At 37.3% G+C, this 20,003-nt stretch overlaps 1 protein-coding gene across 2 annotated transcripts in view; it reads left to right on the top strand.

The window, feature by feature from the left end:
• Positions 1–8,117, top strand: part of KLF8 (KLF transcription factor 8) — a 261,686-nt gene extending 253,569 nt beyond the window's left edge. For both annotated transcript variants that reach the window (XM_081042620.1, XM_081042623.1), the window contains exon 8: positions 7,871–8,117. In XM_081042620.1, the coding sequence (XP_080898746.1) occupies positions 7,871–7,892 (22 nt within the window). In that variant the 3' untranslated portion in view covers positions 7,893–8,117. The remainder of the gene's footprint in view (positions 1–7,870) is intronic.
• Positions 8,118–20,003: the final 11,886 nt, after the last annotated feature.

The raw sequence follows: 20,003 nt of genomic DNA, 5'->3' as shown, positions 1-20,003 counted from the left end.
GGATTTTGGATAAATACCCAGAAGTGGGATTACTGGGTCCTTTTTTGTCTCTTGTTACAGTCTTTGTTTGAAAGTTTATTTTGTCTGGTGTAAGTATTGTGACCCCAGCTTTTTGTTTGTTTGCTTGTTTCCATTTTCATGAAACATATTTTCCATCTCTTTACTTTCAGCCTGTGTGTCTTTTGATCTGCAGTGAATCTCTTGTAGGCAGCACACGTAAGGGTCTTCTTTTCTTATCCATTAAGCCCCCCCATCTTTTTATTGGAGCATTCACATTGTAAGTAATTATTGATAGGTATGTAGTTATTGCCATTTTATTATTCATATTTTTAATTTATTTTTTCATCTTGAAGTCTTTCTAAGATTCCTTGTAATACTGGTTTGATGGTGATGAACTCCTTTAGCTTTTTTTTTTTTTTTGTCTGGGAAGTGCTTTATCTGTTCTTCAATTCTAAATGATAGCTTTGGTGGGTAGACTGATCTGGGTTGTAGGTCCTTGCTTTCCATCACTTTGGATATTTCCTGCCAGTCCCTTCTGGCCTGCAAAGTATCTATTGAGAAATCACCTGATAGTCTTATGGGAGCTCCCTTGTAGGTAACTGCTTTTCTCTTGCTGCTTTGAAGATTATCTCTTTGTCTTTTTTTTAATGGTATTTACAGCGAAATTACATTTCTTATTTTATTTTATTGGGGACTATTGGAGAACAGTGTTGCTCCAGGGCCCATCAGCTCCATGTCATTGTCCTTTCAATCTAGTTGTGGAGGGCGCGGCTCAGCTCCAAGTGCAGTTGCCGTTCCAGTTGCTGTTTTCAATCTTTAGTTGCAGGGGATGCAGCCCACCATCCCATGCTGGAATTGAACCAGCAACCTTGTTGTTGAGAGCTTGCACTCTAACCAACTGAGCCATCCAGCCACCCCTCCATAAGCTCAGTGGCAGCTCGTTGTCTTCAATCTAATTGTGGAGGGTGCAGCTCACTGGCCCATGTAGGAATCGAACCAGCAGCCCTGTTGTTCAGAGCTCGCGCTCTAACCAACTGAGACATCCGGCTGCCCCCTCTCTTTGTCTTTAACCTTTGCCATTTTAATTATGATGTGTCTTGGTGTGGGCCTTTTTGGATTCATCTTGCTTGGAACTCTCTGTGCTTCCTGGGCTTGTATATCTATTTATTGGCCAGGTTAGGGAGGTTTTCTGTCATTACTTCTTCAAAGAGGTTTTCAATTCCTTGCTGTCTCTCTTCTCCTTCTGGTACCCCTATAATGTGAATGTTGGTTCCTTTGATGTTGTCCCAAAGATCCCTTAAACTCTCATTTTGGGGGTTATTTTTTTTATTTTTGCTGTTCTGATTGGGTGTTTTCTGGTACCTTATTTTCTAAATAACTGATTTGATCCTCTGCTTCATCTACTCTATTTTTGATTCCCTATAATGTATTCCTCATTCCTATTATTTTATTCTTTATTTCTGACTGATTCTTTTTTATGCTTTCTATATCAATTTTTATATTCCCTATCTCTTTGTTGATGTTCTCCCTGATATCATTGAGCATCCTTATAACCAGTGTTTGGAACTCTGTGTCTGGTAGATTACTTGTCTCCATTTTGCTCAGTTCTTTTTTTCTGGAGCTTTGTTCCATTCTTTTACTTGGGATATGTTTCTTTGTCTCCCCATTTTGGCTGCCTCCCTGCATTTGTTTCTATGTATTAGGTAGGGCTGCTATGTCTCCCGATCTTAGCAGAGTGGCCTTATGTAGTAGGTGTGCTGTGGATCTCGGTGCAGTGTACCTGGTTAATTGAGCTGCACACTCCAGGTGTGTCCCTTGTGTGGGTTGTGTGTGCACTCCTCTTGTAGTTGAACATTGTTTGCTATTTGCACATCAATGGGAGGGATTAGCCTTCAGGCTCTTTAGTTGTGAGGACTGGCAGTGACTACAGTGGAGGAGTTGTGGTGCAGGGGTTGACCCTACATAGCAGAATCTTCCTCAGCACGGCCCTAGTGCCTAATCCACCCCTTGAGTGTGTTGTCCTTGGAGGCAGCTGAGTGATGCTCCAGCTCATTTCAAATCTGGCCACTGGGTGCACCAGCCCCACGGTCACCTGGGAGGGGACCCATATCAGGTCAAGTTCAGGCACAGCCCTAGCCCCACCTGGAGCCACCCGGCAGGAGCTACAAAACAATCTGAAATTTGCTGCTGCCTGTGATATGCTTGGAAGTACCTCGAATGGCCAAGCCATGAACCAAAGCTGGCTGCCTCTAGTGCCAGGCTTAAGTCTGCTCATCCAGAGGTATGGGACACACTGAAGTCAGATGTTGCTCATCTGGGTTCTGAGAATCTTTGAGAGACTCTAGGAAAGTCTGCAGCATGAGCCAAGGCAGGCAGTTTGTACAAAAAAGCCACTGGAATCAGTTTGGGTATGCCTGAACATTGGGTAGGGTGGGGTCTTGAATCATCAGGCCATGGTGAACAAACAGCATTAGCCAGCTTGATGGAAACTCAGATGTGGTGGCCACCTGTGTCTACATGCTGGGAAGGGTAAGGGCTCAACAATGAAACAATGCCCTCCACCAGCTCCTCTGCCCAGGAGAAAGCTGCCCCACCAGTCTCTATCCTGAAGCCAGACAACTCAGTTCCTCAGCATATGTCCCCGCCATCTCTCCAGCTGCTGCTCCAGTGCTGGAATTCAGAACCAGTTAGTCAATAGGTGAGTAAGTCTGTGTGTGTTCCCTTTAAGAGGATTGCCTGGAAGTGCAACTGCCTTCCATCTCACTCAGCCACAATCTCTGCTGGTTTTCACAACTAGAAATTATGGGGACTTCTCTCCCTGGCACTGAAACCCTGGGCTGGGCAGGGCCTAGGACCCCTCACTCCACTGGGAGGAACCTCTGTAGCCAAGATGTCCTTCTTGATTTTTGATAGTCACATGCGAGTGTAGGACCAGCCCTTTGCACATCTTTGCCCCTCTTAACAGTGTCGAGGTGACTTCTTCTGCATGTCCTTAGTTGCAAGACTTCAGTTCACCAAGATTTCAAGTGATTTTCAGTGATGGTTGTTGTGTAGTTTAGTTGTAATTTTGATGTGGTCATGAGAGAAGGTAAGCCATCTTGACTGGAACTCCTAAATTAGGTTTTTGAGTTTTTTTCTATGTTGTTAAAAACAGTTTTGCATTAAAATTTATTTCACGCATTTTTTTTCCTTTGTGCCATCATATACTTACAGTAACTTCCTAGCAGTGGGATTGTTAGAGCAACAATATATTTATTTTACATTCTGATGCATTTTGCCCAATGGCCCTCCAGAAGAACACTGATTTACAGTCTTAGCAGAAATTTATGAACATTTCTGTTTCTCACTATTAGCATTAGTTAATCAAGTTGTGACTTTACTGTTCTTGTTATTATGGGTTATTTCTTATTGTATGATGGACACTTTTGCTATTATATTAAGGAAATCTTGATGTTATTAATTTTTTAAAAACTTTAACAGGCAGCCCCCTTGTTTAGAAATGGCATACAGGTCCTGACCTAATTTTGTGTGGTGTGTATCTGATAACAGTTAATTTTAAGAGCCTATGTAGTGCTATTTAGTCTGCTTTATTTTATCTCGTTCAACTGAAGTTCTCCTTGGTCCCTACTGGTGCTGTTTGAGGAGGGCAGAAAGAGCTTCCCCAGGGTAGGCCAATGGTTTTCCTAGGTACTTCCCAGGCCTGGAACAGGATTTGGTGAGTGAGAGGACAAAGAGGACTTTCTGGACCTGGCACTTGTTATGCCAGGGTCACTTCTGCCCATGGAGTATGGAGACCATTTCCGGGGCTTAGTGGTTAAATAGCATAATTCCCTAGCCATGTGGTTGTCACTAAATATGGGGAGGTCTTTGCTTATATTTTTATGCTAATTTTAATTTTTAAAAATTTTCTTCAGTCTTTGCATATCGGTGAATTTACCTTTCTTTTCTATCATATGTGTAACAAGTATTCTTCCCAGTTCATCTTTCAACTTTATTTTTGATATCATTTTGTTAAGTTTATTTTTCCTAATGATTAAGAAGCTGGACTAAGTTGAGTTCACCACATTATAATTCATATCACAGGGTTTCTGCCGTGCAATATCCAAAGTACAGGCAGTTTTATTGGCATCTCCTTCCAGGATGACATGTCAGACATAAAGCCCTTAGAACTAGATCATCTTGAGTTCTTTTCAATTTTTTTATTTAGTCGTACCTTCTGACAATTCACCATAATAGTGATTCTAAACTGGTGATGTTTGAAATTCAATGGGTTTTTTAATCCTCTGAAATTGCCTACAAATTTTTTGTGTGTTTATGCATATAAGGATATGTACATTGTTTTCTTCCCCCCCCCGAGTATCTCATTTTATTGTCACATTATCATCTTACATAAATAATATCCCCATTATTCATTTGAAGAAACAGAAGCACAGAGACATTAAGTGAATAGTCCAAGACTATGGAGCCAGTATATGAAGAAGCTATGTATGTTTAAATTGCAGGCTGACTGGGATTTGTGTATTTTATTGCTATGTTCTACTGCTAATTGACTGACTATATCTAAGTTGTCCTGCTACTTTGGTGGGCCAAAAGAAGTTACCTGTGTGATTTTATTTATTTATGTTTATTGAAGTATGATTGACATATAACACTATATTCGGGTGTACAGCATAATGACTTAATTTTTGTATACATCATGAAATGATCACCACAATTAATCTAGTTACCATCTACCACTGTACATAGTTATGAATTTGTGTGTTTTTTTCTTGTAATGAGGACATTTAGGATTTACTTTCTTAGCAACTTTCAAATATGCAATACAGTATTGGTAACTATGGTTAATAATATAGGTCAATGCTCCTGTTATTTGACTAGTGGTAGTCCTAATCAATAGCCATGTACAAATATAACCCCACTAATTTCATTGAAACACAGAGCCCAAGTCTGAGTCCATTCTGGGTCAGACTGACTAGGTTTGAATCCTAACTCTGCTGCCGTAATGTTTGGCAAGTAACTTAACACCTCCTTTTTCTCATTTATCAAATAGGAATAATGAGTACCTGTTTGTGAGAATGCAATAAGCTAAATGCCATCCCTTAGCTAATGATCACCAAAGCATCATACTTATTCTCATAATTATTCACATAACTTTCGTATTTCCATTAAAACAATTGCTCTCATCAGACATATCTTCAAGTCCCTGCATGAACCGACAGTCATGAATTTCTTCTAGGAAGTGATGCACAATGTTTCCAAAATCCTGGATGCACAGCTACAGGAAAATACTTAGGTTTTGAAGCAATGTTGTCCGCACAATTGTTTCTTACACTAATTTCTAGAGAAAGTTTTAAATGGGATTATTCCACAGGATGTATTCATATCCACAAATTTTTGGCCCTAAGGAGATTTTTTTTACTAAAGTACTCTTTTTCACATTCAATATTACTTTATATTAGTTTCAGATGTACAGCATAGTGGTTAGACATTTATATAATTTATGAAGTGCTCTCCTCCATGAATCTAGTACCCACCTGACACTAAACATAGTTATTATAATATTATTGACTATATTCCCTATGCTGTGTTTTATATCCTTGCAACTATTTTGAAACTACAAATTTGTACTTCTTAATCCTTTCACTTTTTTTCACCCAGCCTCCCCCCCAACCCCCTTTCATCTGGCAACCATCAGTTTGTTCTCTTTACCTATGAATCTGTTTCTGTTTTATGTGTTCATTTATTTTGTTCTTTAGATTCCACATACAAGTGAGGTCATATAGTATTTGTCTTTCTCTGTATGACTTATTGCACTTAGTATAATACCCTCTAGGTCCATCCATGTTGTCACAAATGGTAAGATTTCATTTCTTATGGCTCAGCAATTCCAACTTCTGGGTGTTTATCCAAAGAAATCCAAAACACAATTTGAAAAGATATATGCACCCTTCTGTTCATTGCAGCATTATTTACAATAACTAAGATACGAAAGCAACCTAAGTCCCTATCAACAGAGAACTGGATAAAGAAGATGTGGTACATATATACAATGAAATATTACTCAGTCATACTCAAGTACTCTCTTGATCTACTACCAATATCATGCTTGTCCACATCACAGAGGACCTCCTGTCATTTTTCAGCCTCATCACTTTACTCTGATACATAATTGAAGTTTTCTCTCAAGAATAACTTGATTTTTCCCTGTGTTTAGATGAGTAACTTAATACCTGAATTAGCTTTCTTCTCCCATGGCTGCTTCATTTTCTAAGGCATATTATTCAGAAAATTGATTTTGCCCAGTCTTGTACACATCAAAAATAACTCAGGTCTGTTTCCCTTTCTTATTTTTTTTTATCTCTTGAGCAAAAGCAATAGAAAACTTTAAAAATCCAACAACAAACAAAAATTGAACTGTTCTCTTTGCCTAATGACCAGTAGGAAGTACCCCACCCGACCTAGAACTTGTTAGAAAATTTTGTAATCGGTTTGTGTTAAACCTAGGTTCTTGCATCAGAGAAAAACCCATTTCCTCCTCTCTCAGAATCTTAATGGTATCTCTCAGTCTAGAGTCTTTATTCTGGTTCATGTCATGCCTCAGGCTCTGTACTGTTTCTTTTTTGAAGATAATTTGAGTCTCATATAGAAACCCATTTAGAATGGGACTACCATTCAGATATTCTTTGTCTCATCTTCCATTTCATGACGTTTGGTATTCACTCCCCATCCCTTTCTGCCTATGTCATCATCTTCCAATATATCATATTTTGCCATGTATCATGCACAGTTTTTTGCCCAAATTTGTGAGGGAAAAATAAGGATGCGCATTATACATGGGTAGTACTAACTCCATGTCTATATAAATGTTTTTAAATCTTTTATTTATGCTTTTGAGTTAAAAGTGTAATTCTAGAAATCAATAATGATATCCATGTGCAAAAATAATACCTTGGGATACAATAATAGGTTTTATTGAACTTACAACGAACTTGCAACAATGAAGAGTTCTTTGCCTTCTATGATGTGTAAATATTGTAAATTTGTTACTGGTACATAAAATTTTTTGTACCTTGTATCTGTTCTTGTGTTTTGTAATTATTTGTTATATAAAACTTTTTGTACCATGATATGTTGAAAAATAAATGCTGAAATTCCTTTATAATACAAAAAACCAAGTACATAAACGTAAACAAATAAAAATTTGAATTAAAACTGAAGATTTTTTCCCCTGAAAGTTTGGGCCAAAAACAGGAGTGCGCATTACACATGGCAAAATATGATACTTCTCTCCCTGGCTAATGTCCTACAGTGCATTTCCTCCGGAGTGCATTTCCTCATGGAAGCTTACATTGCCAATCTTCATTTTGGTCCTTTACAGGTTTTTCTCATCTAGCCAGATTTATTCCCTCTTCCATTTTCTTTCCAACTTCTGTATTACAGTTTTTCTCTTTGATTACTTTTGTATATTTTGAGTGATTGTTACACCATACATTCAATTCTCACCTACCTGTGGTGAGCCTATGGATGTGACTATGTATTCCATCTGGCAACACAATCTTATGAAGTTTTTCTACAACAATGTGTTACTGATTTATTAATTTTAACTAGAAAAAAAGTGTACTTACCTACTTCATTGATGTTGAAGCAGGGTGCAATCGGCACCCCCACAGTAGAGGCCTTGTAATGTCCCTGGCCTCGCCTCTTCCTACCGTAGAGCTTAACAGTTGATCAACCCCCTCCCTGCAGTTTGAGCTTGAAATGTCCCCTGTCCCAGTTCCTGAGCTTAGGATGTCCCCTGTCCCAGTTCCCTGCTTTAGATAATTATCCTGAAACCTATGCTTGCTTACTGATCACAATCTTTATGTCCTAGCATTCTTTCCAGGTTACTGTGATCACTGCTCCTGGGTTGATGACCACATTGGAGAACCACATCGCCAGAGGGAAGGCTCCATGCAGACCTCCCAGAACCATCACGTAGCCTCTGGAGGAATGCCCAGATTTTCCTTTAAATACCCCAAGCTGGACTGAGAATGTTAAGGAAGTTTTTGAAGGTGTTAATCTGCTGCTGCCTTCGCAGATCACCGGTGCTCTGATAATAAACACTTATTCTATGATCCAACTCCTGTGTCGGTCTATTGGCTGAGTGGCGCTGGCAGCACAAGCTCCTGGACTCGTTTGGCGTCCGGTTTCAATGTTGCTCTTCATGAGCAGCATTGTCAGTACTAGAGACTACAATGAGGTTCCTTTCTACTGCACCCTACCTAAAGATCTAACAAAGGAGAATGGTTTGATTACATTTTGATAATTAAATTGTAGAATCTGCACATCATTAATCAAAGAAAAGAGATGCAAAATCATCAGAGGAGACAAAACGACTCTCAGGGCCCTGAAGAATACGTATACTATTACCTGATTAACTATATTAGCACCTTAAGAAAGAATGAGTGAGTCTGAAGGAGTTGGAGAGGTTGGTCAGCTACAAAAGCATAGGATGGTTTTGTCTCTCAAGTACATTGATAGTACCCAATAGATAAAAGGCGCCTTAGCCATTAGATACCCAGGATTTTTAATCTTTAAATTAAAGTTTATTGGGACTACAATTGTTAGTAAAGTTACATAGATTTCAGGTGTACAGTTCTGTAATACATTATCTATATCTCACATTGTGTGTTCACCACCCAGAGTCAGTTCTCTTTCCGTCACTATATATTAGACCCCGTTTACCCTCTTCTAGAGCCCCACTCTCCCCTCCCACCTTGCCCTCTGGTGATCCCTAAACTATTGTCTATGTCTATGATTTTTTTTTTGATGTGAATATTGTTAGCATTTTTATTTTCATTTTACATGTGGGAACTGAAGCTCCCAGAGGTGAGATGACTTACTCTGAGTCACACAGCACCCACACCCTGAAAGACTGTGATATCACCCCAACATTACAATTTGTACCCCTCTATTTTCTGTTTTCACTTTTCTTCTTCCTAAATAACATATATTTTGGTGCTTCTTTCCGTGACAGCTTTTGTTTATAAATTTCCTTAGTTTTTGTATTTCTGAAATTTTTCTTTCTACCTTCACCCCTGAATGGTCATTTATTTTGATAATTATTTTTCTCCAGCATTTGAAAAACATCTTTCTAGTGTCTTCTGCTTATTGTTGCTAATATTGAGTCAAATGATCATGTTCTTCCAGTTGTTTGTCTTGTTCTTTTGCTTTGATTTTTGTTTTTGTTTTTTTAGAATCAGTAACATTTTTTTTATATTAGTTTCAGGTGCACAAGACAAAGTAATACTTAGATGTTTATCATTTATATCCCTCACACTGTGGACCCCCCTTCCCCCATCCACTATCTCTCTGACATCGCATCGAGCCATCACATTTCCACTGTCTCCACTCCCAATGCTGTACTCCGCCTCTCGTAAGTATATACATACATATATATATATAAAATTATGGTTGGCATTCATTATTGTTCAGCTGCAGGTGTACATTGCACTGATCAGGCATCTACATCTTCCCTGAGGTGGTCTCCCAAATGGGAAACATGTCCATCGGATACCTGACAAAATCTTTACAACATTATTGATTATGTTCTCCAAATTAATTTTCAAAACCCCGTGGCCATCTTGTGGTTACTGACTGTTTTCTAATCCCCTCACCTTCACCCTTATCCCCACCCCCCCGCCCATCTAACAACCCTCAGTTTTTCCTCTTTGTCTCCAAAACTGTTTCTGATTAGTTCATTCACTTATTCTCTTCTTTAGATACCGCATATAAGTGACATCATATGGTACTTGTCTTTCTTTGTCTGACTTATTTCACTTAACATAATGTTCTCTAGATCCATCCATGTTGTTGCAAATGGTAACATTTCTTTCTTCTTTATGGCTGCGTAATACTCCATTGTATAAATGTACCACAGTTTCTTAATCCAGTCATCTACCGATGGCCATTTCAGTTGTTTCCATGTCTTGGCTATTGTGTATAGTGCTGCCATAAACATAGGAGTGCACAAAGATTTTTGAATTGCAGTTTTGGGTTTCTCCGGATAGATACCTAGGAGTGGTATTACTGGATCATAGGGTAGTTCCATTTTCAGATTTTTGAGATACCTCCAACGTTTTCCATAGTGGCTGCACCAATCTGCAATCCCACCAACAGTGCACAACCGTTCCCTTTTCTCCACATCCACTCCAGTACTTGTTGTTTGTTGATTTATTGATGGTAGCCATTTTTACTGGGGTGAGGTGGTATCTCGTTGTGGTTTTTATTTGCATTTCTCTGATGGTTAGTGAGGTTAAGCATTTCTTCATATGCCTGTTCACCATCTGTATGTCCTTTTTAGAAAAATGTCTCTTCAAGTCCTCTGCCCATTTTTTAATTGGGTTGTTTGTTTTTTGGAGTTGAGTTGAGTGAGTTTTTTATAGATTTGTGATATTAACCCCTTATCAGATATATCATTGGCAAATATCTTTTCCCATTCAGTAGGATCCCTTTTTGTTTTATTGCTGTGAAAAAACTTTTTAGTTTGATGTAACCCCACATGTTTATTTTTTCTCTTACTTCCCTCGCGCGAGGGGATATATCAGTAAAAATCCTACTCCGGGAAATGTCTGTGAAGTTTCTTCCTATATTTTCTTCTAGGTATTTTATGGTTTCAGATCTTACATTTAAGTCTTTAAGCCATTTTGAATTTATTTTTGTATATGGTGTAAGGAGGTGGCAAGCTTCATTTTTTTGCATGTGTCTGTCCAGGTTTCCTAGCACCATTTATTGAACAGACTGTCTTTACCCCACGGTACATTCTTGCATCCATTGTCATAGATTAAATGGCCATATAGGCATGGATTTATTTCTGGACTCTCTATTCTGTTCCATTGATCTATGTGTCTGTTTTTATGCCAGTACTATGCTGTTTTGATTACTGTAGGCTGGTGTTATAATTTGAAGTCAGGTATTGTTATACCTCCCACTTTGTTCTTATTTCTCAAGATTGCTGAGGCTATCCGGGGTCTTTTATGGTCCCATATAAATTTTAGGATTATATGTTCTATTTCTGTGAAAAACGTCGTTGGTAGTTTGATAGGAACTGCGTTGAATATGTATATTGCCTCAGGCAGTATGGACATTTTAACTAGATTAATTCTTCCTAACCACGAACATGATATGTGTTCCCATTTTTTATATCTTCTTTCATTTCTTTCTTCAGTGTCTTATAATTTTCTGAGTACAGATCTTTTACTTCTTTGGTTAAATTTATTCCCAGGTATTTTATAGTCTTTGGAGCAATGGTAAATGGGATTGTTTTTTTTAATTTCTCCTTCTGATGTTTTATCATTGGTACATACAAATGCAACTGATTTCTGAATATTAAGTTTGTATCCTGCTACTTTACTAAATTCATCTATCAGCTCTAATAGTTTCTTGGTGGAGTCTTTAGGGTTCTCTATATATGGTATCATATCATCTGCATATAATGATAATTTTACTTCCTCCTTACCAATTTGGATGCCTTTTATTTCTTTTTCTTGTCTGATTGCTGTGGCTAGAACTTCCAGCACTATGTTGAACAGAAGTGGAGACAGTGGGCAACATTGCCTTGTTCCTGATCTTAGGGGGAATGGTTTTAGCTTTTTCCCATTGAGTATGATGTTAGCTGTGGGTTTCTCATATATGGTCTTTATTATGTTGAGATATGATCCCTCTATTCCCACTTTCTTAAGGACTTTTATCATAAATCGCTGCTGGATTTTATCAAATGCTTTTTCTGCATCTATTGATATGATCATGTGATTTTATTTTTCATTTTGTTAATGTGGTGTATCACATGAATTGATTTGCAGATGTTGAACCACCCTTGCATACCAGGGATGAATCCCACTTGATCATGGTGTATGATCTTTTTAATGCATTGCTGAATTCTGTTCGCTAATATTTATTAAGGATTTTTGCATCTATGTTCATTAGAGATATTGGTCTGTAGTTTTCTTTTTTTGTGGTGTCTTCGTCTGATTTTTGTGATCAGGGTGATAGTGGCTTCGTAAAAAGTGTTTGGGAGTCTTCCCTCCTTCTGGGTTTTTTGGAAGAGCTTGAGGAGAATAGGTGATAATTCTTTTTTGAACGTTTTGTAAAATTCACCTGTAAAGCCATCTGGTCCAGGGCTTTTGTTTGTTGGGAGATTGTTGATTACTGATTCAATTTCCCTGATGGTATTCAGTCTATTCGGGTTTTCTGTTTCTTCTTGAGTTAGCCTTGGAAGGTTGTACGCCTCTAGAAAATTGTCCATTTATTCCAGATCGTCAAATTTGTTGGCATATAGTTGCTCACAATAATTTCTTAAAATTTTTTGTACTTCTGCGGTGTCTGTTGTCACTTCTCTTTCATTTCTGATTTTATTACTTTGGGTCCTCTCTCTCCTTTTTTTAATGAGTCTGGCTCAAGGTTTGTCAATTTTGTTTATCTTCTCTAAGAACCAACTCTTGGATTCATTGATCTTTTGTATTGTTTTTCTGGTTTCTATTTCATTTATTTCTGCTCTGATCTTTATTATCTCCTTCCTTGTGCTCCCTTTGAGCTTACTTTGCTGTTCTTTTTCCCGGTCCCTTAAGTGTGAAGATAATGTGTCAATTAGGGATGTTTCTTGTTTCTTTAAGTAGGCCTGCAGTGCTATGAATTTCCCTCTTAGGACTGCTTTCTCAGCATCCCATAGATTTTGGGTCGTCGTGTTCTCATTCTCATTTGTCTTGAGATATCTTTTGATTTCTTCCTTGATCTCCTGCTTGACCCATTCATTATTTAGTAATAAGTTATTCAGCCTTTATGAATTGGTGTGTCTTCCAGTTTTTTTCCTGTAGTTGATTTCTAATTTCATAGCACTGTGGTCAGAGAAGACAATTGGTATAATTTCCATTTTCTTAAATTTATCAAGACTTGTTTTGTGACCTAATATACGATCTATCTTGGAAAATGTTACATGTGCACTTCAGAAGAATGTGTATTCTGCAGCATTGGGGTGAAATGCTCTGAAAATATCGATTAAATCCAAGTGGTCCAATGTATCATTTCAGGCTGTTGTTTCCATGTTGATTTTCTGTCTGGAGGATCTGTCCTTTGTTGTCAGAGGTGTGTTGAAGTCCCCTACTATGATAGTGTTACTGTTGATATCTGTCTTTATGTCAGTCAGTACCTGTTTTATATATTTAGGTGCTCCTATGTTAGGTGCATAGATGTTTATTAGGGTTATGTCCTCTTGTAGGATTGATCCCTTTATTATTATATGGTGCCCATCTTTGTCTTTTAATATGTTCTTCATTTTAAAGTCTATTTTGTCAGATATAAGTATTGCAACTCCAGCTTTTCTTCTCATTTCCATTTGCATGAAATATCTTACTCCAACCCTTCACTTACTCCAAGCCTTTGTGTGTCTTTTGCTCTGAGGTGAGTCTCTTATATAAAGCATATACAAGGGTCTTGCTTCCTTATTCACTCAGCGACCGTATGTCTCTTGATTGGAGCATTTAATCCATTTACATTTAAAGTGATTATTGATAGGTACATAGTTATTGCCATTTTTTAAATTTGTAGTTAGATTGTTTTCATCTTTCTTCTATTTACATAAGTCCTTTTAGTATTTCTTGCAATGCTGGCTTGGTGCTAATAAATTCCTTCAGTTTATTCTTTTCCGGGAAGCTCTTTATCTCTCCAGCAACTTTAAATGATAGCCTTGCTGGATAAAGCAATCTAGGTTGTAGGCCTTTGTGTTCCATCACTTTGAGTATCTCCTGCCACTCCCTCCTGGCCTTCAATGTTTCTGTAGAAAAGTCATTTGTTAGTTTTATGGGAGTTCCCTTGTATGTAACCCTCTGTCTTTCTCTTGCTGCTTTTAGGATTCTCTCTTTGTCTTTAATCTTTGCCATTTTAACTATAATGTGCCTTGGTCTGGACCTGTTTGAGTTTATCCTGGTTGGAACTCTCTGCACTTCCTGGGCTTGTATGTTGGTTTCCTTCATCAAGTTAGGGAAGTTTTCGGACATTATTACCTCAAATATATTCTCAATCCCTTGCTCCCTCTCTTCGTATTCTGGTATTCCTATGATGCGCATGTTGTTGCGCTTAATGTTATCCCAGAGGTCTCTTAAAACACCTTATTTTTTTATTGTTTTTTCTTTCTGTTGTTCAGTTTGGGTGATCTCTGCTAACTTGTCTTCCAAGTCGCTGATTCGATCCTCTGCTTCATCTAACCTGCTGTTAATTCCTTCAAGTGAGTTCTTAATATCGGTAATTGTGTTCTTTAGTTCTAACTGGTTGTTCGTTATGATTTCTACATCCTTCTTTGTGTCCTCTCTAAGCTCCTTAAACATTCTTATCACCAGTGTTCTGAACTCTGTCTCTGATAGGTTGATCACCTCTGCTTCATTTGGTTCCACTTGTGGAGGTTTCTTCTGTTCTTTTATTTGGGACATGTTTCTTTGTTTCCCCATTCTGGCTGACTCTCTGTGTTTGCTTTGATGTATTAGGTAGATCCCCTAGAGTTCATATTTCTTGCTGGGTTATCTTACATAGTATGTATCCTTTATATTTGACTTGCACTACTTCGTTCTTCTCCTCTGCATGTGCTCCAAAGGTGACTCGTGTTGTGTATGTATATTGTCCTGTTCAAGAAGATCTTTAATTGCTTTTTCCTTGTGAGTAGGTGGGGTTAACTCCTAGGCTGACTAGTTGTGAGACTTGGCTCTGCCCACCGCAGGTTGTTCTGCTGCGTGAGGATTGACCACTTAAATGTAGTTTGGCCTGTATGGGCTCTTGTGCCTGCAGAGAATTCCCTCTGCGTTTGTGACTTGTAGGTCAAACACTTGTAGGTAGTAGTCTGGTTTGGTCTGGAGTTGGCCTCTGGATATGTTGAATCTTGTGCCTCTTAAGCTGGGCCCTCCTGGCTTTTGTGTTCTCTGTTCTTCCCTGGGGTCCCTTGCGTCTTTAAACCTGCAGGTGCCCGCCATGTTACGGCCACCACCGCCGCTGCCGCTTGCAATTCCACCACGGAACCGTGTGTTTCCACTCCGCTCTCTTCCTTCTTCCCCTGCTCTCTTTTGTTGTTTTTGGTTTATATGCCACATATCAGTGAAATTATGTGGATCTCTAATTTTTCTGTCTGACATATTTTGCTTAGCATTATAATCTCAAGATCCATCCATGTTGTCACAAATCGTCCTATTTCTTTTCTTACCACCAAATAGTATTCCTTTGTGTATATATACCACAACTTCTTTATCCATTCAAAGGACGTTTTTGTTGTTTCCATGTCTTGGCCACCATAAATAAAGCTGCAATGAACATTGGAGCACACTTTTCTTTGTGGATAAATGTTTTCAGATTTTTTTGGTAGATACCCAGGAGAGGGATTGCTGGGTCATATGGTAATTCTATTCATAATTTTTTGATGAACCTCCACACTGCCTTCCATGGCGGCTGCACCAATCTGCATTCCCACCAACAATGTATGAAGGTTCCATTTTCTCCACAGCCTCTCCAACACTTGTTACTATTTGTCTCTTAGATGATAGCCATTCTAACTGATTCCCAGCATTTTTTTTTGAAGATTTTATTGGGGAAAGGGAACAGGACTTTATTGGGGAACAGTGTGTACTCCCGAGATTTTTCCAAGTCAAGTTGTCATCATTTTAATCTTAGTTGTGGAGGGCACATCTCTGCTTCAGGTCCAGTTGCCTTTGTTAGTTGCAGGAGGTGCAGCTCACCATCCCTTGCCGGAGTTGAACCGGCAACCTTGTGGTTGAGAGCCTGCTCTCCAACCAACTGAGCTATCTGGCCACCCAAGATCTGAGCGGCAGCTCATTGAATTCATTCTAGTTGTGGAGGGTGCAGCTTGCTGGCCCATGTGGGAATAGAACCGCCAGCCCCGTTGCCCAGAGATTGCACTCTAACCAACTGAGCGACACGTCCACCCCTGATTCCCAGTATTTTTAATCCATGAGCAAGACTATCTCTGTTAGGAGATAGATATATAAGACTAGCATGAATATATGCCAATAAATGTTTTGTTTATGATCTTATGAATAACAATTTACCTAACAACCATTTTACTACATCTCATGACATATCCTTTAGATGATTTTGCCTATGTCTGATCTGAATAATGATGTGCTAAGCTTACAATTTACAATGATCCCTCACTTTGTTGGTCAGATTTTTTTTTGGTTTTCCATTTATCTTTGCAGAAGGAAAATGTGCTGAAGGAAAATTTGCTGTTTGCAAATATCTTCTCCCATTTGGTTGGTTGCTTAAATTTGAGTACTTCCAGTAGGTGTGAAAGTGCTGTTTCTCAGTGGAAATTAATAAATCAGTGTTTTGGAGTCTATCTCAATATCGTCCTCTTTTTCATTTTTGTGAGTCAGTCTCTAAGAGCCTTAACCATTCAGGATTCTGATAAGAATGAGTCTTTGGACTTTCAAAGCAGATAACCAAAGGCAGAAGGCAGCCCTTAAATCATCAATCTTCGAACTTTTTTGCTTATATAGTCTGATAACAGAATTTTGAACCATTGCATACACCTGACATATATTTAAGTTGACATCTAACATTTGTCATCATATATTTAAATAATGGCAAATATATAATTTCTGAATTATTATGAATATTGACATTTTGAAATAAACTCACTCTCTTAAACATATCCAACAAAATCTGAATACTGTAGAAATTTGAGATTGACCATCATCTGTTTTTAAAATACATTAACAGACTCTTCTTTAACAATGGAATAATTTATATTTTTTCCTCTGATGCATATTTCCATGTATTATAACCACAATAGTTTTGTCCAAATTATATATATTTTTATGTTAAGAAGACTTTCATTAATTACACTATCATATAGACTTCCCACTATAAAATTTATATAAATTATAATTAATTTTAGGATTAAAACATTGTTCTGTATTTAGTTATTATAATTATTGTTAGTATACAGTTGATCAAAATAATATAAATACATCACCAACTTTGATAAATATTAAATATGAAAAGGGTGAAATTTGATTGGAAATTTATTTGAGGGCTTTTTTCCCTATTAGTTCATTTATCCAAACATGAATATTACTTATTGGTAGCAAGTATTTTTCTTTTATTTGTTTTCGTAAATATGAGCACTAAAATATATAATAAATAAATGAATATATGGGAATGGAAGGACTTTGTTATAGTAATTTCCTTCCATCTTTGAGTTCTTTCCTTATAATATGCCAAAAATCACATAATAATCCATCTTCATAAATTATCTTAATGACCTATCAGCTGACAATTAAACTAGGTCCTCCTTCAACGTTGTCCAAGGCAAAAATTGGAAATTATGGACTTACAAAATGATTTATTATACCCTAGTCATTAGAGTCATTCAGTTTCTCAAAATGGACACCAATATATAATTCAAATTGTCCCTTCATTGACTCAAGGTTTTTACACCCAGAGGCAATGTGACACAGAAAAATCTTGGATGTGTGACAGAAGTATCCCTTTATTTTGTAAAGTGGGAAAAAGTCAATTGCAAAAGGGGATACCTTGACCTCAGGCATATTTTCTGGAAGATCAATTTTAGGAAAAAAGACATGGAAATCAAGTATCTGGAAATTAAATATCTTTAAACTGTCCTTATTCTATTACTGTTTGAAGAGATTTTGTGTAGACAAACTAAAGTTTAAAGACTTTCCTGAGAGAATACTGCTGCAACTTCTATATGTTGTCACAACTGATAATTACCATCAACAATGAACCTTACTTTTGCAAGAGTTTGACCTTTCCTAACTAGTATCTTTGTTTTACCCTCCATCTTTTATAGACTACAAGACTTTTCATTAATCATTGCATTATCCTTTGATTTATACTTGGGTATTTATTATTATTATTTTATTAAATTTATTGGTGTGACAGTGATTAGTAAAATTATATAGGTTTCAAGTGTACAATTCTATAGTACATCATCTACATATTGCATTGTGTATTCACCATCCAAAGTCAAATCTCCTTCTATCACCATATGTTTGACCTCCTTTATCCTCTTCTATCTCCCCCCGCTTTACTCTCTAGTAACAACTAAACTGTTTTCTGTTGTCTCTGAGTTTTTGTTTGTTTGTCTTCTTCCGTTGTTACTTTCACTTTTATATCTCACATATGAGTGAAGTTATATGGTTCTCGACTGTTTGACTTATTTTCCTTGGCATAATAATCTCAGGATCCATCCATGTTGTCATAAATGGCACTATTTCATCTTCTCCAATGGCAGAGTAGTATTCCATTGTGGATATATACCACAACTTCTTTATCCAATCATCTATTGAAGGATACGTTGGTTATTTCCATGTCTTGGCCACCGTAAATAACGCTGCAATGAACATCAGAGCATATATATATATATATATATATATATATATATATATATATATATATATATATATATATATATTATGGATAAGTGTTTTTGGATTTTTGGAATAGATACCCAGGAGAGGGATTGCTGGGTCTTATGGTAATTTTATTCTAAATCTTTTTGAGGAACGTCCATACAGTTTTTCATAGTGGCTGTACCAATTTAATTTCCCACCAACAGTGTATGACGGTTCCTTTTTCTCCACAGCCTCTGCCACACTTGTTATTATCTGTCTTGTTGATGATAGCCATTCTAAAAAGTGTGAGGTGATATCTCACTGTGTTTTTTATTTGTATTTCCCTAATAGCTAGTGAAGTTGAGCATTTTTTCGTATATCTGTTGGTCATTTTTTCTGTCTTCTTGGGAGAAGTGTCTGTTCATATCCTCTGCCCATTTTTAAATTGGATTGTTTTTTGTTAAGTTGTATGTGTTCTTTATATATTTTGGATATTAGCAGAGGCGTTGTTTGCAAATATCTTCTCCCATTTGGTTGGTTGCCTCTTTGTTTTGCTGATGGTTTCTTTTCCTGTGCAGAAGCTTTTTGGTTTGATATAGTGCCATTCATTTATTTTAGCTTTTACTTCCCTTGCCTTTGAGGTCAAACTCGTAAAATCCCCAAGGTCCATAAGTTTAGTACCTATGCTTTCTTCTATGCAGATTATTGTTTCAGGTTTTATGTTTAGGTCTTTCATCCATTTTGGGTTAATTTTGGTATATGGTGAGAGATGACAATCTGCTATATTTGAGTATTTCCAATGTTTGATGGGTTTGGATTGCAACATCACAATCCATCACTAGATGCCATCTGTAGATGCCAGTCTGAGGACTTTGAGCTATTAAAAGTAAATACCAGCTGTCCTACTTATCTAATGTACACATTTGCCAATGAAAGCACTCACCTTGGAAAGAGATTTACAATTTAACTGCAGTTCAACTCCCTTTATTTCTCTGTTGCCATTGGAGATTTCCAAGTACTGATACAGTCTTGGGAATCCACTTGCAAATGCATGTGGAGGAATTATTTCCTCCCACTGCTGCAAAGTGTATTTCTGTTGGTATTCTGATTTGCATGTTAGAATCAGTTTTTACATACAATGTTTCCAATGGTGACACATTCCCATTTGACTATTATTTTAGTAACTGCCATGTTTTAATCATGCTGCAAATTAAATAGGCTTCATAAAGTTATCTTGAAAATGTAACCTCTGCTTTACCTAAGTATTTCGATGTTTATATAATTGTGTCAGTCCCAGAGCATTTTCCCCATAAAAGTGTTTTCTTTGCCACAGCAAAAAATAGGTATGTATAATACTGCCAGGAGGAATAGACTATTTCCAACATTATACACTTTGTTTATAGAGCCTCCAAAAGCAAAATTTATCACTCAAGAGAATGAAATCCACTGAAAGGTTCACAATAAAAGTGTTCCACCTACAGAGTAAGTTTCTGGCAGACTTTTCTAGAAGTGGTTGCTGTCTGATGCCAAGTGTTTGAATAAAGACAATGGCATCTTCCTGTTACTTTCATACATATACTGTTGTAAACAGCTTTTCTCCCTCCTTGTGGTAAA

Source organism: Rhinolophus hipposideros, assembly GCF_964194185.1.
Source record: "Rhinolophus hipposideros genome assembly, chromosome: X".
Lineage (NCBI taxonomy): Eukaryota > Metazoa > Chordata > Mammalia > Chiroptera > Rhinolophidae > Rhinolophus > Rhinolophus hipposideros.
Note: the sequence above shows the minus strand (reverse complement) of the source record. Positions and strands in the feature narration are given on the sequence as shown.